This window comes from Cuculus canorus, chromosome 3, assembly GCF_017976375.1.
Source record: "Cuculus canorus isolate bCucCan1 chromosome 3, bCucCan1.pri, whole genome shotgun sequence".
Taxonomy (NCBI): domain Eukaryota; kingdom Metazoa; phylum Chordata; class Aves; order Cuculiformes; family Cuculidae; genus Cuculus; species Cuculus canorus.
In genome coordinates this window covers 116621837-116649559 of record NC_071403.1, presented here as the reverse complement: position 1 = coordinate 116649559, position 27723 = coordinate 116621837, and the positions used below count along the sequence as shown (strand labels likewise).

The window sequence follows — 27723 nt, the reverse complement described above, 5'->3', positions numbered from 1 at the left end:
GACGGCTCATCTATGAGTTAATGATGCCTCTGAATTTCTGGTAAATGTCTTTTTGATTAATTCCTTGTCCCTTAATAAACTGCTAGATACAGTTCAGAAACGTTCAGCAAATGAAGTTCTTTCTCCTGCCCGTGAAGGTTGCATGTCAACTCATTAAAAATACCCATATTGCCCTTGGCATGTACATCTGTTACATTACTGTAATTGTAATAAAAGCTGTGATTAAGGGCAGAAAAGATGGTAAGAATTTCCTTAAAACTAATATGCCCATTAAAACAAACCAACCTGCCAGGGATTTGTTACCATATCCAAAGCTTAGTCACAACAATGTTTTCTCTCCTCTGAAAGGAAATGAGATTTGAAAACTTAATTATAGCGGAACTGTAAGACCGAGTGCCACTCCCGTTGACATTGAGGGTGAAAAGCTCCATTCAGTGACAGCAGAATCAGGCCCTTGGTTGCAAGAGTCAGTGAAGTAAGAATTATATTACCTGTTTATGCCACAATTTCAAATTATGTTTGCCTCTGCAAAAACTAATCTTTCCATTGTCCTAACGATAGAGTTGATGGTACGTAGAACACATTGCAATGACACTGTGCAGAAAGGTAATGTAATATGGCTATAAATTGGAAAGGGGCAGATTTAAACTAGACATAAGGAGGAATTTCTTTATTCTGAGAGTGATGAGGCCCTGGCACAGGTTGCCCAGGGGAGTTGTGGCTGCCCCATCCCTGGAGGTGTTCAAGGCCAGGTTGGATGGGGCCTTGGACAGCCTCATCCAGTGAGAGATGTCCCTGCCCATGGCAGGGGTTGGAACTGGATGATGATGATCTTTAAGGAACCTTCCAACCCAAACTACTCTATGATTCTATGATGCTATGATTCTATGATATAATGTCTTATCCCCGAGGGGAAATAGTGCAGAAAGAGGAGAAACATCAGGGACTGTAAAGAATATGGGTTGTGAGGAGGGATGGGAAGACATAGTTGGAAGATATATAAAGGCCCTACTAGAAATAAGCAAAGGAGTCTGAAGGCAGTTTGCCTACCTGGATTAAACCTCTAGCAAAGATGTCTTAGTGCAGAAAAAGCATTGCAATGAACAAACTAACATTGGAGTATTCATGAGAGCCTAGGAGATGAATAGACCGAAAAACTGGACATTAGTGACCTTGACTTATCTGAAACATTGTCACTCTGTTTATTCAGGCTAGCAAAACAAGGATGCCCCTGTCTAGCACAGTGGTGGTTGTTCTACAAATCATGTACAGTGCTGCAACGCTGGAATGCTTTGGCACTCCCAACACACTGAAATTTGTAAACATTTCTTTGGTGACAGATGCCAGTAGCAGACTTACAGTGACAGTAAACCGTTCTATCTACATGGGACAGGATTTATTGTCCGGCCGTTTGACTGGCAAACTTCCTCCATTTGTTTCTGTGAAATTTCCACAAAAGCACAGACATGACATAATGGGTAAACACCGCGCGGCGTTTTCGAGAGGCGGGCTCGCGGGTCAGAGGTTAACGTCTGGATGACAGTGAAGATCCAGATAAGCACAACAGCAAGAAAAAAACTCCAACTGGCCCAAGCACCGTGCGTCCTTTGTGATCTTGAACCTGTGACTTCCCTGGAGGAATCTCCCTGTTTGTTTAACCTATTCGGGGAGCAGGGGAGCACGGAGATCTGGGGCAGAGGGAGGTCTGCTTTGTGCAATTCAGGCAGTTTGGGAAGGAGGGGACTCAGAAATCTGAAACAGGGGGTTCAGATGGGCTTAGGCTGTCACACGAATGCAGGCTCGAGACCATAGGTTTCCAAGAAATGTAAGAAGACAAGGAACTAAGATTAAACGTCAGAGTTTGAATGCAAATTTTATCTTCTTCCAAGTGTGGAGATATTCAGAGTTCATGTGGAGTGTTAACATTTCTCTCATTTTAGAGGGAAAAAAAGGCTGAGGCAATTTCAAGTGCTCCATTCTTACGCTCACGGGACTGCATCAGAAACGAGAGTCCCAACTGAGATCTCGAGGTTTGTCTCCCAGCGGTAGCTGCTTCTCTCTGTGGGCTGTACAGGATGGCAAAATTACATCACTGAAGTATCATAGAGTAAAAAGCTTTCTCATAGGATAAAATTTGTAGAACTGTCAGATAGTATCTGGGAGATACGTTTGTATCAAAAGCCGGTGAAACAGAGCCTTCCGGGTGCTATCAAAATGGAACATAAGCTTTTACATTGTTATTTTAAAACTTTATCTCCAGGGAGCAAACTGGAAAATTTCATTCCGGGTTTGAATTATGTCAGCCTTGGGAGTTGTCATGTCTTGAGATCTGTTTCTATTTCCATTTTCTCTTCTTAATCATAGAGATTTTAAAGATGACGTTCTCTTCATATGGCTACAGTAGACATCGTGCTGTCCAAATAGTTGGCATCTAAAGCAGGTTCCATGAATCGTCTACAGATGAGTCTTCCTCTTCACTGACCTCAGAGAACCTCTCTCTACTAGATACCTAAAATTAGAGGAGATAAATCCCACTCTGTACCTACTGGCTGTTCATTTTGCTGCAGTCATCAGAAAACAGTGGGATCTGAATGATCCATGCAACCTTTACCCTTGCTGCCAGGACAGTCAGATATCCAATGCTTTGGCTCTGCTGAATTTACAGCTGGTTTCTAGGAAGAGTTCTATTTCTTGCTTCCTACCTTCTTTGAAAATTAATTTTACATCTCTATCTCCGTTTCCCTACAAGTAAGATGGAAAATTTATGGAAGGTCCTTTTTGGGGAATAAAATGCTGTAGAAACACCTATCTAACTGAAATACTTTGGTAAGGATAGTCTGTGGTGTTATATGAATGGCATCCAATAGCTCCTCTGAGTTAAAAAAACAGTGCTAAAAGTATTAGGCAAGCACTTGATAGACAAATTCACCTGAAATGGTGAAATAAAAGGACTTTGACGCACTAAAGAGTATTTTAAAAAGCTATGTAACTATATAGGTAAAGTTTAGTTTACTTTCCTTTGATTTTAAATTAAAATGGTGTTCTTTTCTTGAATGGAAATTAGAATTTAACTCCTACGTGTAAGAGAAGATATGATGAGCACCTCTAAAATCAGCATGGAAAGCAGATTTTGTTGATTTTGTTTGATTTTGTTGTATGAAACTAAAACTCTCCACTAAGATACATAAGGCCAAGGGGGAGTTGTGCGTTATATTCTTATTTAGGTTTTATTATTTCAAACACTATGCTAGCGTGTTTTAAAAAGGACCTGACGTTCCAGACAAGCAGTCAGCTATTGCCCAGCATCACAGAGCTGATCAACAGCAGAACTGTACATTGACCTACATCTCAGAGCGTCAGTTTATATAGCGCCAATATAGTTTGTGGAAGCTGCTCACGACTAACATGTATGCATATATATATATATAGGCAGATGTGCATGCAATGCGTTTTTTTAATAGAGACAGAAACAGATACTACAAAGGATTTCAGGTAACACCTTGCAGTCTCACACCTACATTTTTCATAGTGGGGAGGAGAATAAAGCTTTCCTTCCCTCCTGCCACTGGACAGCTGTGCAGATCTTTGAACGCAGACCTGTAAATTTTCAAGTTGATTTTCCCACGTGACTGATATCGAAGCCCTGGCAGTAAAAAGTGATCGCTTTGTTTCTTCTGATGAATTTAAGTTTTACATAACTTCTGGCTATAATGCAGAAATCATGTCAAGGATATTTTTCTACTTTTATAATTAAATATGTATGGAATTTCAGAATGATGTATTGCTAGACAGAATTTCTTGGCGAACAGAAATTACTGTCACAGTACGTAAATTACATCTGCATAAATCAAATAATGTTAAATCTGGACAGTCTACTATCATAATATCATAGCTGGGAAAGAAGGATGGAACTCAGCAGGTCTCCTCTCTTCTTCCTGTGCTCATTCTTTGATACTCAGTGGGGCAGCAAGAGGTCAAAACGATACAGCGGATAATCTGCTCCCTCTCACTAGCATCTAACTAATTAGGATACAAGAGAAGTAATCTTTCCTGAAATCAGGTAACTCTACAGCTATCTCTTACACAATGTTTTTTGTCCCTATCTGAATTTCTACCACGATGTTCCAAGGCTCAGGAAGCTGCTTCAGGTTGCCCAGCAGTCTGTCCCAGCTTGCTAAATCCTCAGCTTCTGCAGCGTTTCTCGGCAGGCTCCTGGGTGCTGTCACAGTTGAGCCCTATTCACTTCTGACATTTTAAGTGATGATCGTAATATGTATTTCTGCAAAGTGTTTAAGAGCGTGTTTCCCTACCTGTGGAAACACAGTAATATTTTATCACCTGCCTTGCAGGAAAAGGGGCCAAAGAATAACAGTCTTTAATATTTTCATGTTTCCTCTGCTACTGTTTATTTTCCTGTGTGATGCCTGCTTAAAATGTTTGTTTAATGTTGTCGGACAACTCACTTTACCGAGGCAGCACTTAAGCTGATGGAAAAACTTCACATCTGCTTTATTCTTTCTGCAAGTGAACTAAACTTTTCCTTATTTCAGAGTAGGATGCTCATATTAAATTACTGGAGGAAGGCAGTGACTTTTATGTATTTATAGTTCTATTTATTTTTTAACGTCAATCTGCTTCATAATTTGCCACATTTCCGAAAGAAGAAAGAAAGATGTTTAACGGGAACTTTTATTACTTGCAAAAGCTTTTACTTTCCTGTGAAAGCCTTGTGAAAATAATTGTAATAATGTGGAAATTTCTCATTGAGTTTATTTCTTTTAATTATTCCTCTTTTTCTTCTTGAGGCGGGGGGAAACCCAACATAAAAAACTCCCATCATAAATATTACTCATAAGGCATGAATGTTTTGATAGTGGGACTGCTGATCGTTTCCATGAAATGTGAGGCAGAGTTGGGATTTGGTTGGGGAAGGGGAGATCGTTTATTCACCCCTGGTGGGGTTTCATCCCCAGGGATGCGATTTACTCCCACAAATTTGCAGGAAGTCTAATGAAGTGTTGTAAATGGCATGAAAGAGGAAGGGGTAACATCAGCAAAGCAGAAAGGATGTTGAAAATAAGCATATGCCAGTGAAGTGCTGGCAGCTACAGTTGCTTTGTGTTAGCCAGTGCCAGACACAGTAATCCGAAAACTGGCACTTTGTTTTCCCTGGGCTCAGTACAAAGCCCCCTGAAATCAGGGAAGGGTTCCCTTCTTCAGTAGGCTCATGCTTTTTGTCTGTCTAAATTCCCCCAATGAATAACTGAAGTAGAGTTCATGGCTTTTTCATAACTTGTTGTTTACAGGTTGGGAATTTAGCTTGATTATCACTCCCCTTCACTATGCAGTCCCAACCAAGCACTTAAAAACATGCTAAATCTATACCCATGGATAAATTATTGGCATATGTGTCTTGGAATAAGCAGTTTCTTGCAAAAATGGCATTTACAAAGCTGCCACCTGGCATTCCATGTACCTAAAGGGGACACCGGTCTGGCTGTAATTCCTCCAGTCATCTAAAATAATATTGCAGTCTGCTTTGCTGCAGCTGCTTGTCATGAAAATGTCCACCAGCACTCCCTGTCTCCCTTTGCAAATTCTCTAATGTGGCAAGAGTGACAAGGAGAAAATCCCTACAGAGTTGTCATGGATCTGTGAGGAAATGCTGTCTTATCCTGAGCAAACCGAATGGTGCAGGAGTTTGCTTGCTGGTTGGTGTGATGGTCAGGTGTACTTAAAATGGGCCTTTAAAATAGTGGTTTATATTTAACGAAGGATGATGTAAAGTTCACCTGAAAAGTGAACCAAATCCAATCCAAACCATTCCACCTGAGAGGAGGTTCACCTTGTTCAGAGGATGGGTGGTCCAGTTGCTGAATTTCATCACATTTCCTCAAGAAAGAGTCAGCGTCAGGATCTAATCCAGAAAAGCACTTAAACTGACCTCCATATAGCAACTCACATGCCTAAACCCTTGTCTAGAAGAGCTTATGAGTTCCCAGTAGAACTCGGGCAGGAACCACAGTAGATGATGCTAAATTGCTAGGATGTCCATTCTGGCCACTCCTTGTGGGACTGAGCACCACCTACACCAGAACCTTCTGTGCCCCTCTTACAGGGTAAGAGAGCAGACACTTCCTACAACAAGAAACCTGGACCCTAGCAAAAATCCCATCATTATGGCCATCAGCCTGGTTAAACTTAAACTGAAGATGATTTTTTCCAGCTAAGGGATAGTTCTGTCGTTTGAAGATGATGGGAGTTGTTCCGAAGTAACTTAGGGCAGGGTTAGCTTCATAGACATTTCCATTTCCAACACACACCCCACTTCACCTGCATATGCAAAGAAAACAAGTGTTTTCCTCACTCCTCAACAATGAATCTGTTGTTTGTAAAGCACCTGGGTGTATAATCGTCGAATATCTTTTTACTTTTGCCTTCATCCTCTACTTCGCTTTCCGATGGGTGGCTGACTGATTTTCTTTTACAGTTCTGATCTTTCTGCAACTGCAGTACCAGGCAGATTGGAGAAGTCCATCATAAAAATTGCAGCTATTTCTGCCTACTTGTGTCAGTCATGGTGATACTATGTTTTCATTCAAATATAAACTTAAGCAGAACCCAAAGTCAATATTTACATCTTGTAAACCTCTAAACATCAACATTTTATCTAATATGTGTGTGCATGTGTGGAAGCACATGTTCCTGCATTAGTCATGCTTGATACTAAGCAGCTCCTTCTGTTTGATGTTTTAAACAATAAGTTATACAATATTTCCAAGATTTCTGTTGGCAATAATAACTGGTAGAAAATGTTTTCCCCATAGGAAATTACACTGCTGTTTGGTATTATTCGTTCTTACCACTGTTTTCTGACTTTCTGAGGAATGACAGAGATTGCTTCCTCAAGAGCAACAAATAAACTGGAAAGGAAACAAGTGTTACACTCCTGAAGAACCTAACAATAAGATAAGGAATTTACCAGGAAAAAATGTGAAGAGATAGTAGTATATTTCCTAAGGAAAACTTATTTTCCAAAGTTCAATTTACTTTCTTCAGGGCATTTCAGTTGAGAATGAGAATCCAACCTAGAATCGATTTATCATCTTGCAATTTATAACAATTTTGCTTTAGAGTATAAAGGCTTTATGAAAGAGTTATATTACAGCATGTCAAAGGACAGATGGGCTCTGTGGCACCTGAAAATAGTAGACTTTAGCAAAAATAGTCCCACTGAAGTCAAATTAGTTTCTTCTTCTATCTATCCTCTGCTTGTAGTCCCTCAGAAGGATGAGTAAAACTCTGCATGCGTATCTGCAACTCGATGTTGAACAATGATGGATTGGAAAACAGACTGTAAAATCTGTGGAGCAGAAATGATGTTTTTCCTGATAGCTTGAAATAACCCCTGACACACCGAAGCCAACTCCTGACTGGGACCTTTAGCGCTTCCACATGCTATAACTAATTCATAATTACAAAAAAGGTCCAGTCAGGCAGTCAGTTAGGACTCTTCTCTCTTGCTACAATTGCCATCAAATTTTCAATCTGCCAGTGTATTGTCCAGTTTACCTTTACAGGGGCCAGGAATGGGAATTCAAACTCGCCAATGTTTTGCATATCTTAAAATATTTCTCAAGCATTTCATAACACCGTGTTATTGTGAAATTATGCTGCTGTCAGGCAGATTTACTAAGGGAGGAGTCAGTGAAGCCTTTAGGGAGAAGAAGACTAGGAATTGGTGGAGGTTCTCTGGGATTCCCTTCTGTGACAGAAGAAAGCATCATTTCAGGCTTTTCTGTATGCAGTACCTGACAAAATGTGTCCCCGGTCTCTACTGTGGTCCTTAGCCAACACAAATAACAGTGTAAAGTAATAGCAATGATAGCAGTTAAATGGCAAATGGTGAAATAGCAGATGCGTTCTATGAAAAAAAAAATGACAGTAAATGATAGTTTTGCACAGCAGAGCATCGGAACCATCCTGGGAAACCACCTTGTCAACGTGGGAAGAAAGATGTATTGAAACAAACTATAGAGAGTGAGAGACTAATGACAGTCTAATGAGTTTGCTTGTTTTTCACAGGACATAAGGCATGGTTATTAAAACCTCAAAAGAATATTTGCTAGCATGCGCAGGTTTACAGACGTTGGAGCATGGTCAGTCAGACCAATGTCATGGGAGCTTTGGCTTCCTTAACCATGAAAAGGTGATTAACGTTGAAAGATTTAGTAAAGAACGCTTGAGAAAGAGTTTAATGGGAAAGATACAAAAGTCTTCTGTATCATTATGAGCAAAAGTGCACTTGTGGAAGATCTAGAGTTATGGTAGACAAAGAAATTCATAAGAAATCAAAGGAATGCTTTCAGGCAGAGGGCAGATGTGCAGGTAATGTAATGTAAATTCCAAATGTATGGAAAATAAAGTAGCATCGCAAGCCTTTATAAATTACCAAAACTATTAGTTAACTGACTTAATGGGCATAGGTGAGATAAGTGTCAGAAATAGAGTATCAATACAACAGGACATAACTTGCTTGGGAAAGAAGGGCAGGGAGAAAGGAGGAGGATGGATATCCAGGTGTTCTGATATCCAGGTGTTAAAGCCAGGAAGACTTGTTGAACATTATGTCGACCAAACCATGACAGATGGATAGAAGAGACTTTTTTCTGAGAAACATGTGAAGAAGTATTTAGTGTGCTTTATGTCTGTAGAGGAAGGAATCTGGCAACATATACACTGTTCAGCTAGTTCTCAAAATTATATATTTATATATATAGAGAGAGAGCCTTTTGTATTTATATATATATATATATAGAGAGAGAGAGATAAAGCGGATAAAGCAGTTGGCAGAGAAGATATAGCGGTTTGATACAGAGAATTGGAAAGTAAGCAGTAGATTGGCTGAATATATTCACAAAAAGGTAACATTTGTGCTAGGATGGAGATACTTGATGTGTCTACAACACAGAGCTCTATTCATACACTAATCCCCTTAAAATACTGTCATAGTCAGTGGAGATATATAGGCAACACTTATCTAATCTATCTAAGTGACTACTTTAGGATGAGGTGAATTGTGTTCTTTCCACTGACTGTGAAGGGAGAAAAATGAAACTTTAGATATCCGCATATAATCAAGAGACTCTCATAACACATCTCAAAAAATTATGACCTTTGAGGAAAAAAAATAAATTTGAGTAGTTTAGACTAAAGAAGGGACAAATGAAGGACATGGTAAGAGTTTTCGAGTAATGGAGAATAATTTAATCCACTTGTCTATGGTAGACAAGGTAGTGTGTAGTGGAGTAGATAGCAACAAAGATGATTCAGATTAGATTTTAGTTAATGATTAGAACATAATTCTAGACTGAATTTCGTAGAAAGATAATGAAACTTTAATCATTGGGTGCTTCATAAGGACACGATAGATAAATGTCTGCTAAATACACAATATCATTGATTCTCCCCAAGACAAAAACGCTAATCAAGATCTCTTCCAGCCCTACAATTTCATATACACAAATTAAAGCTGCAAGAATAGCGTTCAGAATTTCAGAACACTAATGAGGGACAATTCACCATATTAAGAACCAAACAAAACAGATGAACAGATGCAACACAGAATGTTTGAGGAAACCAAAATATAGGCAAAAAAAAAAGTCTGACAAAATGGTTTTAGCCTCCTCCAACTAACATTTTCCTAGTATTCGAGTGCAGTTCAGTGGTGTGGATATAGCCCATATTTATACCTGAAAAGGCAGCCACAGTCAGATTGTTGCAAAGCAGTTGTGACTGAACCAACTGTGGAAATTTGACTTCACAATCGTCAAAGCAGAAGCTGAGAAAATGATAAGTCAAAGCAAAGCGTAGTGCATTTAATGTTTGAAGGTGGGTAAGATAGACTAGGAAAGTCATTTTGCAAAGGTATTGATCAATGATAAGAACAAAGGCTACGAAAAGCAAGCCAGTATGGAAATACGGGTAAAATGTGGAAATACTGGTAAAAGCCAGTGTGGAAATTTTTGGCACTAGATTGGCATTTGGGAAGCAGGATGAAGGTAGGGCTGCGGTTTGCTTTTCGTCTGCATTTGTCCACTCTGCGAAACCATATAATATGTTCTTCCAAGGTTAATGCTGTTAAAATTGTGCTGTCCGGACGTTGAAGTAAAAATTTGGCTTCATGTTTCTTCCTGTACCCATTCCAGAGCATAGTTCCTACTAACTTACAAAATAAAGCAATATTTTGATGTATTTGACTTAATAAATTCACACCTACAGCCACAATCTTGTTGATAGAGTCAGCATAGTCTGAAGCCAACAGCAGTAGGGAAATGAAGTGAGCTTGGGTAACTCTTTGTAGTCTTATGTTGATTTCAGTCTGATGAGCAAGCTATTAAAGAATGTGTGTATGCATCCATTAAAGTGTCCAGATTTGGGCTATCTTCACAACCACTCATTTTTGTTGGAAAAGGAACTATTCTGATTATTTCCTGAAATCCATTAGCCAATGAAGTCAAAAAGGTTTCTCTTTTTTCAGTTTGTTTTTGTCTCTTTTGTTTCATTAGTGTGGCATCTCTTTCTGTCTGTTGGTTCTGTTACAGTAAATCCATCGCCTTAGCCCAGCAAAGAATGCAATATTGTTTTTATGTAATTAAGATACCCGCTACAGAGCAAAACCACGCAGAGCGAGATGTAGTCATGGCACCACAACACAGAGTGGATTTTTAAATTAATTGAGAGCATGTGTATCTCTCAAAGATTGTCAGGGTTAAGTCAGAAATACTTAACCCTCTTTTATATTTTATGGATATGTGCACCATGTGTAAGATTTTTTTTTTTTTTAAGATTTCTTTTCATACAGACATAATTCCAACTCATCTTGAATTTCTACAGGCAATGTAATAGACCTCTGGTTCTAGTGTGAGTTTGCAATTAATGTAGCCTTTATCTAATCTTTTTGTTGCAAAAAAAACAATCAGATGATCTTTGGATATTTTATATTTAAGCAAGACGTTTAAAGACTTGAGGAAAAACATATATTCCAGTCCAAGCACAGGAAATTCTTCCTTTGAGTATAAAGAGAAAGTTTATCTGTCCTTAGTTAGAATCATCTTTCTTCCCTAAAATTATCACAGCTTTCCAAGTGCCAGCGTAGATCTGTTGATGTCCGTAAGGTCAGCTGACAATGTATTGGTTTAAAATATAGCTCTAAAATCTTTAGAAAGTAATAGTAGTGCTACTGGGCATGTGTTTCTTCAAAATCTGGAAATCTTCTATTTCTGATGTTATTTGCTTGACCAAATTGTGGATATATCAGTGTCTTTGAAGTTCAGCTCAATGCGTTTGAAGTTCAAATACAGGTATTCATCTAACAACTGGTTAATTGAATTTGTCGTTAAATAACCCTAAGCACTGAAAAGCTTGATTGATTTCAGTCATTATTGTTAGTGAAAACTAATAATTTAGCTGAAGGATATTAAGTCCTTGCTGTGACACTTTGGGTTAAAGAGCTACCAATGATATAAAGCACTCTTTTCTTTTCTGGATTCTTGATTTGAGCCCAATCAGGGTTCCCCAATCACAAAACCCCCACAAATAAATCAAACACATTTTGGCACAGTTTGTCGTCTCTGCTTAGCAAATGTGTGAGACTGAACTGACACTGATCCTTAATCACCTTTAATCCATGGAGAGGGAATGATCCTACCAGGGCAGGAAAAAGGTCATTGGCAGGATCATGGGGAGAAGCTAAGTTGGCAGTTTATTTCATAAGCATGACCTGGGAATAAATGAAGGGCTTCCATTTTCAAGGTAATCTGTGTATATAAAAGATCTGCATATAAAAAGCTAGGGTATTTTAAGAAGATATTCATGTGTTAATAGCACGATTAACATGGTAGTTGTCTGTTAAAACTTTGATTTCACTTTTAAGCTCTAAGGCCTTATTGTTTATGATAAATATATAATTAACAATAGATTTTTCATTATTAAACTTTAGTGACCTGGTTATGAATTATAAGAGGTATCAGAAACTTGAGATAGAATAGAACGTGATAAGAATGCTATGGGGTTCTACAGCTGTTGCCAGGTACGTTTGTCAGTTTCTGTAGGTTTGCAACCACATTTTTCTTTTTGGGAAGGAAGTGCTTTTCCTTTCTTAATTGCTATGTGAAAAAAAAACACATGAAGGAACATTTATGGAGGCCATGATACTACAAAGATTCAAGTTATATGATTCACTTTCTGCACTTTGGATTATCCCGGTGACCCCGACCAATTCATAATGCATCAGTCCAGCATATGCGTAAGTACAGATTTGAAGGAATGGGATTAGATCACAAAAATCAAGAAAAAATTCTGCTGAAATTGGCTTTAGACTGTTAATCCAGATAAACAAATTGAATAAGTGAAAATACGTTGGTAGGAAAAGCTAAAGATCTTCTGTACATCCCTTTCCTAGAAGCCCTAGACTGAATCAAGACCAAATCTTTTGGAGAGCCTGTTTCCCAGATGGGAGTCAAGAGCATAGAGGTACTGGGCTTTTGCCATGCAGGCAGGGGATGAGGAAAGAACAAACTTTGTTTCTTTCTTCCAAAGTCAAGATAGGACTGCAGTTTTTGTGACCTCTGTGGATAGAGATGGCTGAGTCAAATATCTGTGAGACAGGATTTAGAATTCAAATCCAACCTTGATATTTCAAGCTGTTGATGCTAAGTAAAGTGCTCTCAAGTCATTGTGTGGGTCTCATAGCAGACTTCTGAAGCACTCACCTTCATATCTGTCATAGAATCATAGAATCACCAGGTTGGAAAGGACCCACTGGATCATCAAGTCCAACCATTCCTAACACTCCCTTAAACCATGTCCCTAAGCACTTCATCAACCCATTCCTTAAACACCTCCAGGGAAGGTGACTCGACCCCCTCCCTGGGTAGCCTGTTCCAGTGCCCAATGACTCTTTCCGTGAAAAATTTTTTTCTGATATGCAGCCTGAACCTCCCCTGGCGGAGCTTCAGGCCATTCCCCTTTGTCCTGTCCTCAGTCACTTGGGAGAAGAGCCCAGCTCCCTCCTCTCCACAACCTCCTTTCAGGTAGTTGTAGAAAGTAATGAGGTCTCCCCTCAGCCTCCTCTTCTCCAGGCTAAACAACCCCAGCTCTCTCAGCCGCTCCTCTTAAGACTTGTTCTCCAGCCCCCTCACCAGCTTCGTCGCTCTTCTCTGGACACGCTCCAGAGCCTCAACATCCTTCTTGTGGTGAGGGGTCCAGAACTGAACACAGTACTCAAGGTGCGGTCTCACCAGTGCCGAGTACAGAGGGAGAATCACCTCCCTGGATCTGCTGGTCACACCGTTTCTGAACCAAGCCAAGATGCCATTGGCCTTCTTGGCCCCCTGGGCACACTGCTGGCTCATGTTCAGTCGGCTGTCAACCAACACTCCCAGGTCCTTCATAGGCACAACATAGGGAGGTACGGTGGTGAATGCCAAACAGATTGAAGCTACGTGTTGACTCTAATTTCAGCATGGACACCAATGTCACAGCTCCACTACAACTTCCACGTGGCGCATTATTGGGCATTCCCTATGTTTGCACTTTGAGCCCGTATCCTGCAGGCTTTATTAATATTAATCATAATCGTAATCATAATCATAATTTTGCAGACTGAGCTTTGTCATTCAGGAAATTCAGCGCGTGGGTTCTAGGTTGCATTTTATTGTACTCGAAATCATAGAATCACGGGATTGTTAAGGTTGGAAAAGGTCATCCAGTGCCACCATCAATGACTAAGCATGATAATCAAAATCAATAAACCCATACAAAGACAGGCTGAGAAGTCGAGAACCAAATAGAGTTGGGGTTATTCATCCTGGAGAAGAGAAGGCTCCGACAAGACCTTCCAGTACCTGAAGGGGCTACGAGAGAGCTGAGGAGGGACTGTTTACAAAGGCTTGGAGTGATAGGACGAGGGGCAATGGATGTAGACTGGAGAGGGGCAGATTTAGGCTGGACAGAAGGAAGAATTTCTTCACTATGAGAGTGGTGAGGCACTGGCCCAGGTTGCTCATGGAAGCTGTGGCTGCCCCATCCCTGGAGATGTTCAAGGCCAGGGTGGATGGGCCTTGGGCAGCCTGAGCCAGTGGGATGTCCCTGCCCATGGCAGCGGGGTTGGAACTCATGGGCTTTAAGGTCCCTTCCAACCCAAACTTTTCTATGATTCTATGATTTTCCAGGACTCTAGGTAGCAATTCTGGGAATCTTAATAAATTTTCAGCTAAAGCAAGCATTTGCACAGGTTGGAAGTCTTTCTGGAGACTGTAACAGCAGGCAGCAAGAACTGACAAGGTGATCTCACAAGACAACCTTCTCCTGCATAACCTAAAGGAAGATTTCGGAGCGCATTCATTTTTGCATATCTCAGCTTCTGGTTGTGCCCAGTTCACAGCCTGACTTCAGAGCTGCTGAAATGCTCATTTACAGTCCCTGGAAATCTTTTGAGATAGCTTTTTAAGTACGCACAAAAAGCGAGTGAATTCTTCTGAGTTATTTCCTTTGAAAAAGCGGCTCGGTATTCATGAAATAAGGAAACACAACAACTTTTTTTTTTTTTTTTTGAAAAGGAAAAGCTAAATATTCAAACAGTGCCAAGGTTAGCAGAGTATGGCATTAGGAAACAGCAGGGAGATTTCTCCCTGAACTTGTGACTTAGCGTTTGAGAAAAATAGCTTTTCTGAAGAAGCCCAGTTTGACATTCCGTAGCAGCAAGTGAGGTTACTGTTCCTACTCTATCATAGTATCTCTTATAACTTTCAATAGCCTTTAAACATAGAATCATAGTATCATAGAATAGTTTTGGCTTGAAGGGACCTTAGAGATCATCTAGTTCCAGCCCCCCTGTGGATTAGAGGGAAACAGTAGATTTAGGGTATTCTGACCTCAATAAAGATTTTCACAGGATCTCCTGTTGTGTTCTTGTAACAAAGTTTGGGAATCTTGACTTACCTGAAACAACTATTAGACAGATGTGTGACTGTTTGGAAAATAGGATTCGGGAGGATTTTTGAAACTGGAAAGCTATGGCTAGCAGGGTTTTGTGACAGTCTGATTTTCATTACTATTTAATAGTCGTGCTAGGGATATGACTAATGGAATACAGGGTACGTTAACTGAGTTTACAGATAACACTGCACTACAATATGCCGGAAATGTGCTGGAGAAGGGTAAGATCAGCATTCAAAATGACCTTCACAAATTAAAGAGAAGTGGTCAAGGGCAGGGAGAAAAAAATCCTGTCATTCCTTAAAGTGCCAAGTTGTTCTGTATGTAAATTAAGTACAAAGATGGTAAATCACTGGTTAAACAAGAGTTCTTCAGGAAAAGGTTATGGGAATATTGTGAGTCATGAGCTGATGTGGGCTGACGTGTCGTATGACTTCAGTACGTATGAAGAGGTGCACAGGCTGAAATAGCAAAACTCAAGAGTGATATGACCCACTGGATGTATCCAGAGGAAGCCAAGCAAGAATGATAGTGGACCTAGAGAACAGTACCTGAAAAGAGAGATTGTTGGAAGTGTAAGTTATCTGGCCTTCATGGGTATTTGCCCTAAGTTTAATTGCATTAACTGTAGTTACAATTAGAGGAGCTCAGGGCATCATGCTTAGATGTGAATGCAGCAAATATTTAGGCTTATCAGTTTCCTGTGGCGGTAAAGTTGACAGTTAATTACATCTGACATTAAAAAACTACTTCCTTTTATTCTTTTGCGTTTTAATGTATTATGCTGTAAGAGAGCGAAAACCAGTGTATCATTGAAATATCATGAACATGATGGCAAAAACACATCTTCAATTGTACTTTGATTCTTTTCACCAGCATTCTCAGTTTTTTGGTGTCTCACAGCGACTGTGACTCAGCATACGCAGTTCTTCCGGTGTGGTCATGCAACTGCTTTGCAGAATTCTGTATCATCCTACTCCTGTTATTTGTGAAACATAGTACATGGTTTTATTGGAGCTTGGAGTAAATGTGCACAGTGGACAACACTCACCTTAAGGGTATCTGCGTTTCTGATTCCATTCCTTGCATTAATTTAGAAGCTTGTAAAAGAAGATATTTTGATTTTTTTCTTGCCTGTACGTTGCTTAACATTTCTTCCATTTTAATTTCTTTTGCCAGCACCTTGATTTTATTCTCTCTCTTCTTTAGGTCCCACTGTCAAATTTCTCACTGTCTGGTCCTCATAAACTGACTAGCATTGTGTCCTGTACAAATGCTATCAATAAACTACCTATCCATTGGCCAGATCATCCAGAAATAAGTTACCCATGACTTTAATATGATGCTGGACTATAATCTTAAGCCAGGATTCATCACACCTCTGTTCAGACATTTAATTCAAGTTGGTCTGCTAGAAGTCTAAAGCCCTTATCACTGAAAAGAGAGGTGATTTAACCTCTTGATCTTGAGAGGTGATTTAACCCACCCCAGGGGTGATGAGATCACCAAGTGTGTTCAGTGGTGATGTAGAGATTTTAGTAATGATCACTGCTTACTCGAACTTATTTATGATGAATCTAGAAAAAAATTGAAACCCGTCTATTCTAATGTAATGTAATGTAATGTAATGTAATGTAATGTAATCTAATCTAATCTAATCTAATCTAATCTAATCTAATCCAATCCTAACCTTTTTTGTCTCCAGACCATTTTTGTAAGATATTGTGATCTTTTATTTTACAGCTGTTTAGTTTCAGAGGAAGTTTATTGTGTAAAAATGTAACGGAGAGCTCTTAGAGGACCTGTAATTTTTGTCATCTGGTTGTGTTTATTGAAATGTTCAAGAAATTATCAGTAAAATGCTGTTTGCCTTTGTAAAATCAGTAGCAATTAGACACTATTTTTTTCTCCCCAAGCCGCTGAACAGGGTAGTTCTTACAGAGTAAGATTTTTATCAATTCATCCATTCTGTATTTAAGGTTCTTTAAAACTGTAAATGTGCCTTCTAGCCTTCATGTAGTCTGTATTCTCCACAATTGCTACTTCTTGATGCCTCACTACTCAAAAAGAAGTCATAGCTATTGCCAGAAAAATATTACAGAGAGCAGAAATCTCCTGAATGTTTTGAACAGGAAAGGTGCATGAAAAAAAAAAAAGAAAATCATTTTGCTTCCCGGTAGTGTAATTATCTTCTTCGGCTACTCCCTTGGCCTGTAAGAATTCTGTTGCAGGCCTCTTGTTTCTGATATACCTAAGGAATATTTTATTGTTTATTTTTAAATCTTTTAATGTTTGTTCTTGGAAACCTACTTTTGCTCTTTGCAATTTCCTCTCACTTAATGCCTGCTGAAGTTTAGGTTCCTGTTTATTGGCTTCCCTAGGATCATATTTCCAAAATTTGAAGGATTTGTGTTTGGTTGTAATAGACTCTTGAACCTTGCCATTCATCCTGTTTAACTTAATCCTACCTTCCTGGTTCCCTTTCTTGCAGAGTACACAAAACTTCAGAGGCAGTTCCTTTGCAAGTCCTGTCATTATTGCCTTTGCTGTCTCACAGTTATATTTTAGGTTTTTTATGACTAAACTAATTTTACTAAATGTGTGAATTCCACTTCATTTCTTGGTTTTTGTTTTCTTTTTACTGCTAAAAAACACATGAGCAATTCAGAAATAAGAGCAGAACCCACCAAGAACAAGAGGCAGGACAGAAAACCCAGAACGGGAACGCAGGAGTGATTACTGTTCCCACCTTTGCCGATGACTGAACTGGAGATGGAGAGCAGCCTACAAAATCCCAGTAAAGTCGCAAGAACTGGCATGTGTCAGGTTCTGTATGGATGGCCATCAGGATTTTCATCACTGCTGATGTTGTGAGATAATGGCAACAGTTCTGTCTGCTGGTTGGCTCTCTGCCACGTCCTACTAATAAGAACCTTTTTCTGGACTGGAAGACAGAAGACCTGGAATGCTAAAATCTTCTTTTAATGGGTTGGTTGCCAGTGCTATTGCCCTACCAACTCCAAGCTCTTCCATTTAGTGCTTTCTGAAATCTTGTAAATCCACAGTAAGCTACATCCATCACCTGAAAAACCAAGTACCTACTGTATGAAGGACAAGTTCTTCCTTTCCTTCTGACGCAGACCTTTTAAATATCAGGGTGTGTATTCAACAGTGCTGGAGGTGGACAAACGTTTGCCAGTCGCGCCACAGGATTAGATGACCAGGTTGCTAGATGCAAAACTGCACGGAGGCCCCTTTGCCCAGTAGAATAGGATGGGTCCAGCTTTTGCTTGATTGTCTGTATGGTGTCTTATCTGCAACCCTTGCATCTTGTGTAGGAAAGGAAGAACTTACACTGGCTGTATTCAGTGTTTGGTTGAAAAAGACAGAGCTTGGCAGGAATATAACTAAATGACATCTTATTTGGCTGGCTCAGAAGTAGATACTACTTTTGAGGATGTGTTGGTTTTTTTGTTTACTTGAGGGCACTGGCTTTGTCTTTTAACATTTGATCTCTGGAGCTATCACTCGTCTCTCTGGTGGCGTTCTGTTTCCTTAGAGCTCTGCTGGAATTCAGCCAAGACCATGTTTTGGTCACCACCAAAGACCTATGTGATTGCCATTTCCTCCCCCATCACACATTGTGAGAATGTATTACCGCTATCTCAGAGCAGTATCAGACCCAACACTCTCATTAACTATTTGTGCACAAAACTTCATCAGTTCAGTTTTATAAACTTGTCAGTCTTTCCGTTTTCTCCTATTTTTCAGGAAAGGACTTAATGTTTTAGACTACTTTCAATCATTCCTAGGACCTTGCAATTGAAATGCTTTAAGGAAATTTAGCCATTCAGGGTCTTGCATGAGTTTTACAAACCACTGAGAAAGGAGAATATTGCTCTTTGTTACTGCATAGAGGTTATGAATGACTCTGCAATCCAACTAACACAGAGGCTTCAGATTGTGGGTAGAGGAGAGGCTTGGTCATCTTACTAGCAAGAAGTGTTTATTCTTTGGATAGTGATATCTGCACATTTCTTCAGTACAGCACTGATGTCAGTGGGTAGGTCTGAACAGCCCTTGGGATCATCTCACACTGTCTGCAGACATAATGCGACACTGATGGTCATGTAGTAACTCTTGAATTTGCAGTTGAGTACCTGAGGTTTTGTCTAGCAGCAAAACCCATAATCTTAACAGCTATGTGCTTTTCCAAGGCCAGGTTTTGGACTCTGCACTTAAATTTCTTGCTGATCTTCTGTAGGTTCTGTTGTAACAGAAGCCAAGCTAGAGGAACACAGCCTATTCCTTCTCTGTCAAAATGATTAAATTCATGAATATTTAGGTATCCAGGCAAACAGAACCACTTTTCAGAAGTGCTTAGTTCCCACTGCTGTCTAACATATGTGGGACCTACTGGAACTCCACACCTCCTAAAATTAGACTTTTTTTCAACTAGGTGTCCAAATGTTAGGCTCAGTCATTTATGCCTCTGAGACAGTATCTTGCAGATGCAATAAATTGCACTAAGCCATTTTTAATACTTTACATTGCAGAAAGGTAAGGCTTAGACATTTGGTGCCCAGTTGTGTCTGGTTAAGTACCATTGATTTTTATACAGTTTTCAAAGACACTTTTATTTGCTGTTATTTTTATTATTATGTTGAATATTTGACTAACTTACATATTGAAATGTCAATAATTTAATAATTTTCTTAATGATTCAGTTAGTTGAGATAAATACTGCCATTTCTGTCAGTAGGATTGTTTTCAGTGGGATTATCAAGATGATGGCTAATCTAGCTGCCGTACCTTTTTGCAGGGTTGGGCCAGTATTGTTTATTATGAAAGATTTGCTGTGTAATTACATTATTACATGTTTCTTTTTCTGCAGCCAACATCTTGTATATGGCAAGCCAAGAAATGATTAAGGTTGTGGAAAGAGACAGTACGACCATAAAGCAAAATTTGAAGAAGGTAACTATTTAATCCTCCGAGTTTTCATGGGAAACCCACATGCGTGAGGAAGTGTTACATCCAGTTATATTTGGGCAAACCCAGAATTTCAGCAGGCTTGATTCTGTTTTTATGTTAGTGTCGTTCCTTTGACTCAAGTGAAGCCGTTAAAAGGGTCACTGATGATTAAAGCTGTTAAAGGGATCTCACCCCCATGCCAGGCAAGATCATGGAGCAGATTCTCCTGGAAAATATGCTAAGGCACATGGAAAATAAGGATGTGATGGTTACAGCCAACATGACTTCACTAAAGGTAAATTTTGCTGACAAATTTGATGGCCTTCTATGACAGTTACAGCGTTGGTGGATAAGGGAAGAGCCTCTGCTGTCACGTACCTGGACTTGTGCTAAGCACTTGACACTGTCCTGCATGACATCCTTGTCTTTATAATTGGAGAGACATGGATTTGATGGGTGGACCACTCAGTGGGTAAGGAATTGGCTGGATGCTCACACTTAAGGAGTTGCGGTCAACAGCTTGGTGTCCAAAAGGAGACCAGTAACAAGTGTCGTTCCTCGGGGGTCCATATTGGGACCAATGATGTTTAACATCTTTGTCAGAGACGTAGGCAGTGGGATTGAGTGCACCCTCAGCAAGTTTGCTGATGACACCAAGCTGTGTGGCATAGTCGATGCTCTGCAGGGAAGGGATGCCATCCAGAGGGACCTTGACAGGCTTGAGAGATGGGCCCATGTGAATCTCGTGGAGTTTAACAAGGCCAAGTGCAAGGTCCTGCGCATGGGTCCAAGCAATCCCAAGCACAAATACAGGCTGAGCAGACAAGGTATTGAGAGCAGTCTTGAGGAGAAGGACTTGGGGGTATTGGTTGCCGAGAAGCACAACATGACCCAGTAGTGTGCATTTGCAGCCCAGAAAGCCAACCATATCCTGGGGTGCACCAAAAGAATTGTGACCAGCATGTTGAGGGAGATGATTCTCCCTGTTGGAGCAAGTCCAGAGGAAGGCCATGAAGATGATCAGAGGGCTGGAGCACTTCCCCTATGAACACCCTGAGAAAATTGGAGGTGTTTGGCCTGGAGGAGAGGAGGCTCTGGAGAGACATTTGTATTAAGCCTTTCAGTATTACCTAAAGGGAGCTTACAAGAAAGCTGAAGAGGGATGTTTTACAAGGGCCTGTAGTGATAGGATGAGGGGAGAATGCCTTTGAACTGAAAGAAGGGAGATTTAGATTAGATATAAGGAAGAAATTCTTCACAGTGAGGGTGGTGAGGCACTGGCACAGGCTGCCCAGAGAAGTCATGGATGCCTCATCCTTGGAATAGTTCGAGGCCAGGTTGGATGAGCAACCTGATCAAGTGGAAGATGTCCCTGCCCATGGCAGCGGGGTTGGAACCAGATGATCTTTAAGTTCCCTTCTAACTGAAACCATTCTGTGACTCTAAGTGTCACTGATCCACACCGTTATAGATGTAGCATTCACCACTATCCGATCTAGTACCTACATTTTCCTTGTGCTCTGACTAAGCCTGAGATGTGGCTCCTGGTGAGGCCAGTAGGTAACCTGGGTTCAGATCAGACAGACAGGTGGCCAGCCAGGACGCGAGCGCAGGCTGATTGATCAAATCTTCTGACTTCGCTGTTAGATAGGTCAGGCAAAACACATACCATCTGTGTTGTGTGGTGTCAGTTAATATCATGGGATTCCGCAGACTTGATTTTTCCATGGCATCAAAACATAATGGAGAGGAGTCAGCAAAATTTTTATAGCTCCACAGTTCAGTCATTCAGCTGTAGCGTAAGAGAAAGATACAGAAAGTGCATTCCTCAGGGACTGGAGCTACTGCTGCACAAGTAAATAAAGTAGTTCCGGGGACCTTTCTCCTGCACTGAATTTTCCTGTCTGTACAGATTTATCGTTGGAAGAGATCCTGGCACGGTTTTGATGTGGACCGATAGCATTCTCCTAGTCAGTTCCCAGGCACAGTTCAGGGGTTGGCACAGGCCAGGAATGGTTCTTAATTGGAGTTTTGACATGGTCACCCTGCTTTGGAGGTCGAGAGAATTTAATAGCGTGGCTGTGGTCATACAATTCCAGATGGCTGATGAGCCAGAAAACTGTTAGATTTCATAAGCTACTATTGGTGTAGCCTCTGTATGAGTAAGTAATCAGTATAAAACGTTATTCCACTGTGACCCCTTCCTTCCCTCCATTTTTTGTATCATCCCTGTCTTTTTACTGGAAGAATGATTCCAGCACTTTGCACGGGCAGAGATTTTCCTTGGAGACTAGAATTTTCTAGGACAGAAGTCCTGGATCTCTAGGAGATTGCTGTGTGCATTGTAAATAGATACGGTACAAAGTTCACTTTATAAATCTGTCTTCCTCTTTTATTTTGGCTGAAAATGGATTTATTTTTTACTCATCCTATTTTGCCTTCTCTCCGCTTTCGAAGGTATGTTCTAGTTTTTTTTTTTAAAGGGGTTGAAATAGCACACGTGAATAAGGAACACTACAGTGCACCAGGCTTGCCTGGGTTTTCACATTGTTATTGCAGAGTGTTTGAAGTTCTCCTGCACTTTGAGGGGAACCTCAGTGAAGAAACTGTAGGGCTTATCTTGCAGACTGCAAATATTTTCATTGACTTAAAACAAAACTTTCCCTGAGTTGATCCAAAGCCCAATAAATTCAAGGAAAATAGTTGGCGTTACGGACTGAATCACCTCTCTGAGTGTCAGGGAGCTGCCTGTTCCCTGAGGGAAAGGAAGCTGTACGCTGAGGGTGACCCCAGGACCAGTCCTACAGCACCTGGGCAGGTCAAGGTAACGGTATCCATTGACTGCCCCAGACAAGACAAAGCAAAGGTCCAGCATCTCTCCAGTCAGGAGCAAAAGAAAGTAAGGCCAGAAGCAGGACTAGAGATGAGGCTACAGTGTGGATTCAAAGTCCATCCACAACGTGGCCAAAAACATGAGGAAAGGCAGGCTGCAAGGTGGGATCCATCCAGGTGTCGAGCTATGTACAGCGTAGGTCTGATGTCACTCTAGGACACAAGAACAGGGCTGGAGACAGATACTCCTACAGTGTAGCCTGAGGGGCAGAGACTAAAGGCAAAGGACAGAGATGGAGGCCCTGGTGCCGTAGTCGAGGAGCGTGGATTGGGGCTCCAGGCAAGGCTGGTAAGGCCTGTTAACACCCTGAAAGTGAAGGTAAGGCTGCAGGTTACTGTGTTAGTCAAGGTAGAAAAATGAAGAGTTTGCAGGACTTCAGATGCTTTTGGAACTTTTAATCAGATGCACACATACTTGAAGTTAAGCATGAAAGCTTCATTGAACGAGGACAACGGCGGTGACAATCAGCTGCAGCTCCAGTGACTTCAGGTGGTCTACTCAGATGCTTCAAATCGCAAAAATGCTTATTTCTTGTACTGAATGAAGGCCGGTAGCCAACAGTAAGAGTTTGCAGGTGTCCTGGTCTGCTTCATCTGTGCTTTTGTTGACTCTGTCAATCTAAGCATGGCCTTGGCAGGCAGGAGCTTTCTAAAACATGTGTTAAGTTTCTTTTATTTATTCTTCTATGTCTTCATACTTTTAAAGTGGCAAACATACTCAAGAAAACAAAAAGCTGAAGCGAGCTTCTAAGCAATTGGCAAGCAGAAGAAAAAGCAGGTCTAAAAATGAAGCTAAATGCATTTCTTTTTCCATTTTCTAGTAACTTCTGGGAATGTAAGAATTAAGGAAAAATTTTTGAGTTGGCATTGTGTTAAATTTGAAGTGTATTGACAATAAAAATGGGCTTAACTTATAAGGGTTGGAAGTTTATAAAAACAGGAACTATAGTCCAAGTTGCTATAGAACTGGCAAGCTGTCCCTTCAGAAAATTTATACTGTTTAGTAGTCGCTGTGATCATATGCTAAAAGCCAATCTTAACACCTGACTTTGCCAGCTGCTGTGGAATAGAAAAGTTATTTCTGGATCTTATTTGCATTCTGTGATCTGAAGAAGAAAGAAGAAGAGACGCTAAATTATTCCAGTCTTTCCATGCCCAAGTTTAACTATAATTATTACTAGTTAGGAACCGGGAGAAATTTTATCTCCAGACCCCAGAGTTTTAGTCTAACAATGCTAATTGCTCAGATTTATGTTGAAAGAACGGGAGCTGGAATATTGTTTGGATAATCAAGTGAGGTATTTCACTTACAGTACTTTGAAGACAGAAGTTGTGCACGTTGAATAGCAGTGGAGGATTAGAAAATAGCATGAGGAGTATGGAGAACTGTCTTCTAACAAAGTAATATATGATAGAGCATTTAAAATATTGGTTTTAAAGCTATTCATCTGGATCAAAGAGCACATGAATGTAGGCTTCTCATTGCAATGCTGCAAGGAGTTGTGATAAATCACAAAATCCAGGCAAATAAGGACACAGATATAAGATTTGCTCAGCTTTGATGGTTAATTATCATTAGCTGATTCTATCTAAGACAGCTGAGCTACGCTCTTTCACTGTAATAACACTAACTCCCTTTCCTAACAGAAACTCGAGGCAAAGATACTACTGTACTCAAGTAAGTTTATTGTAATTCTTGTACAAAAGGAAGCGGGTGCGATTCCTTATCCTTAAAAGATCAGCATTAAGCATCGCGGGGCTTTTACAAATAGAATAAAAATAAAAAAAGGAGAGGGAAAATGGTTACGCTGAGCATTCACTAGCGTGCCTGTGGTGGACAACGGTATTTCCATAGAGAAGCTCTGTACAGTACTTAACTAATGCCACATTCCTGGCTTTATTTTAAGACTTAGCCTTATTGAGTTTTTGTCTGTCAAGTAAACTTCTAACTTTGGTACAACCAAGAAGATACTGCATTAAAGGGTAAAACTAGAGTGCTTACTGAGGAAATTTTGCTTAAGAAAAAATATCACCCCATGTATTTTGTTCATCACTTCATGTGTAGTACACAGCAGTCCCATTTTTAAGTGTAGGATCTCCTCGGAAGCCCATCTAGATCAACAGAAGAGCTCCCACAGACTTCACGAAGCCTTGAAGCAGTTTGTAGGTGACCTTTCTGTAACAGTCCGTAATTTTTTAATCACAAACCATCTTCTCCAGCAACTGAAAATCGTGATTGTTTTGGTTAGTTAAACCAGAAAAAAAACTTTATACGCTTTTTCGGCTTAGTTTTGCCCGTGGTCTGATGTAGCAGATATGTTGATTGTATAAGGCAAAAGACAGGAAACACCTGAAGTAGAGATACAAAGATGAAAGCAATCTGTTGTCTGATAAGGATAATTTTTATCAGATAGGGAAAGGTATATACTGGAAGCTTCTGGGCGCAGGAACCTATCTTCACTCAGGCTGAGGGAGTCTATATTGTGAGTAGCTTATTACAGACTGTAGATGGTCAGGTGGGGAAGAAACTCTCATCTGAAAAAAAATAAATGAATAACATATATGTTTACCACTTTCTGCTTATTTCAGTAGTGTCTTTAGAATGTAAAGTAATAACAAACTTATATCTCACCAGTAATACTGCAGAATATGTATTAACGTGGACCATCAACTAAACAATGATAGGCTGAGATTTAGAGTAAAAATTGTAAAAATTAAGTTTTTCCTTTACACAGAAAAGTGCTAGGTTGCCTTTACTAGAGAAAAAAATTAAAACTAAGCAACCAAGAACTATTTTGACCCCTGAAGCAGCTGTTTTGATGTTGCCCAGTGTTTGTGTTTGAGTCTCTGTAGACATCTATAGGGGTTTGGTAATTATTCCCAGTGACAGGAGCATGATCTGAAGATAAGCCGTTAAAAGAATACTACAAATACTTTGCCTGCCCACAGCCTGAGTGAGTTGCTTGCCTACATTTGTGAAAAACCTTCCAAACACTCTTTCTGAATAGGTGCAAAGTGATCTCTCGAGCCCAGAACACCTCTGGTTTTGGCTGATCTCATATCCTGTTTGGCCTGCGCTCCCTTGAGGAGCAGAGTTGAACTTAGGGAAGTTGCACATGTGCTTAGGGATTTTGGTGCCTATGTCATTGAACCACAAGAACAGCCTTCTCTTTGAAGCACCCAGATAGCCTAATCAGGGATCAGAAGTTTCTGTCTATGGTTGAAAGGGATCCCAGTAAGCATTTGGTTCATCCCATGAACCACAAGTTCAGCGTACAACAATATACCTGTCTGTGATATTTCACTTTTTCTGTAAGCGAACTCCTGTTACCATTACTAATGCTGGGGGGGAGTGTCAATAAAGAAGTGATGACATGGATTTCCAGGAGTTTTGAGATGGGTATAAGTTTTCTGCTGCACACAGTGACCAAAGGCAGCAATATTCCCCCAGGCTTCTGAAGAATACTTAAGAAGTTACCATCCAACCCTTATTATCCCTTAAGCACTTCCCTTCCCTCCCTGTCGTGCAGAGCTCCTTGCATGGTGGTGAATAAAATTGGCATTTACAGACAGATGCTGATCCTGCTGTTGCAAGAGAGACCTGACTGATTCACCTTAGATGAAGTCATGATGGATGTAGACAGTGTCAGGCTGATATTCAGAGGGAAATACTGTTTGCAGTAAATATGGTTGGAAGAATCTGGCCCAGTGATAGTATTGCTTAAGTAGTGGTTTCAGGTCTGTTTGTTTTTACTTTGGTATTTATACAGACTTGACTTCTGAAATATTCATGTTCCTGTCACATCTAAATATATAACCTCAAAATGCTTTTAAGTCTTTAAAAGTAACGTAGTATAAATAAATTGGTCACACTGTTGATGAATCTTGTGCATCCTTTTTAAAAGCACATTTTTACTTTGGATTGAGTTTGACCCTTTGTTATCTGTCAGAAAGTAGAAATAGAAGTGGCCTCGTGTGAACTCTTTGGTTTGCGGGCAGAGCTGGTGGGAGCATTGCTAACAAACTGCAGCAAAGTTAGGGAGAAGCCCTTTCCCCTTCCTTGATTTACCCAATTTCCAGTTAATATTGATGAAGACATGAAAACGGGGAGCCTGCACCCTGCCTGTTTGGCAGAACATTTTACCTGGCACCGAGGAGAGGAGTAACATCTTGAATGGTGTGCGAAGTAGCCACTCAACCTGGCTGTCCCTCAGGGTTTGCATCTAGGATATCTCTGGATGCAAATGTTTCTCTACTCCCTTACCAGACAGGAAGCTGTCTGTTGGTTTAACAAAACTGGTCACATTCCTTATATTAAATAAAATCACCTCAAATACTTCAACTACATTGTGTACCCCAGGTTGACAACTGCCTCTCAAAATGGTCCAGCAGAAAAAGTTTGACTTCACATGGCCTTTGGAAAGTTGAGAAATCCCAGTTCTGGTTAAACAAGCTGAGAAATAATTTCCAAAGACTTTGCCATCAAACTGGCTGATCTCAACCACAGCAGGATCACGAGGGAAGAGAGATGCTGTCTTGGAGAACCATATCCCAAAGCATTTAGGGCTTCCTAGGGCAATGCCAGCTGTTTGAATTCTTCCCAGAAACTGATTAGTAAAGCCAAAGTGAAAAAGCCAAAAAAAAAATGATGTCCCAAACTAGTCTGTTCCCATGTCGTGTATGCTATTCTTTTGGCAGGATGAGGTGGAGGCGCTTTCGTAAGCTAAGTTTTCTGTAAACCTGGATTAAAACTGAAATTAATTCTGGGCTAACGCCTTTTAAACTAGTTTGCATCCAAGAGCAAATTAAACTGTTAGCTGGTTGCTGTTGAGAGATGTCACCCAGAGACAACAGCCT

At 40.3% G+C, this 27723-nt stretch overlaps 1 protein-coding gene across 1 annotated transcript in view; it reads left to right on the top strand.

Annotated features, from left to right (window-relative positions):
* Window positions 1-27723, top strand: part of LDAH (lipid droplet associated hydrolase) — a 111913-nt gene that overhangs the window by 73660 nt on the left and 10530 nt on the right. The window contains exon 6 of the mRNA XM_054063649.1: window positions 19895-19977. Within this exon, the coding sequence (XP_053919624.1) occupies window positions 19895-19977 (83 nt within the window). The remainder of the gene's footprint in view (window positions 1-19894; window positions 19978-27723) is intronic.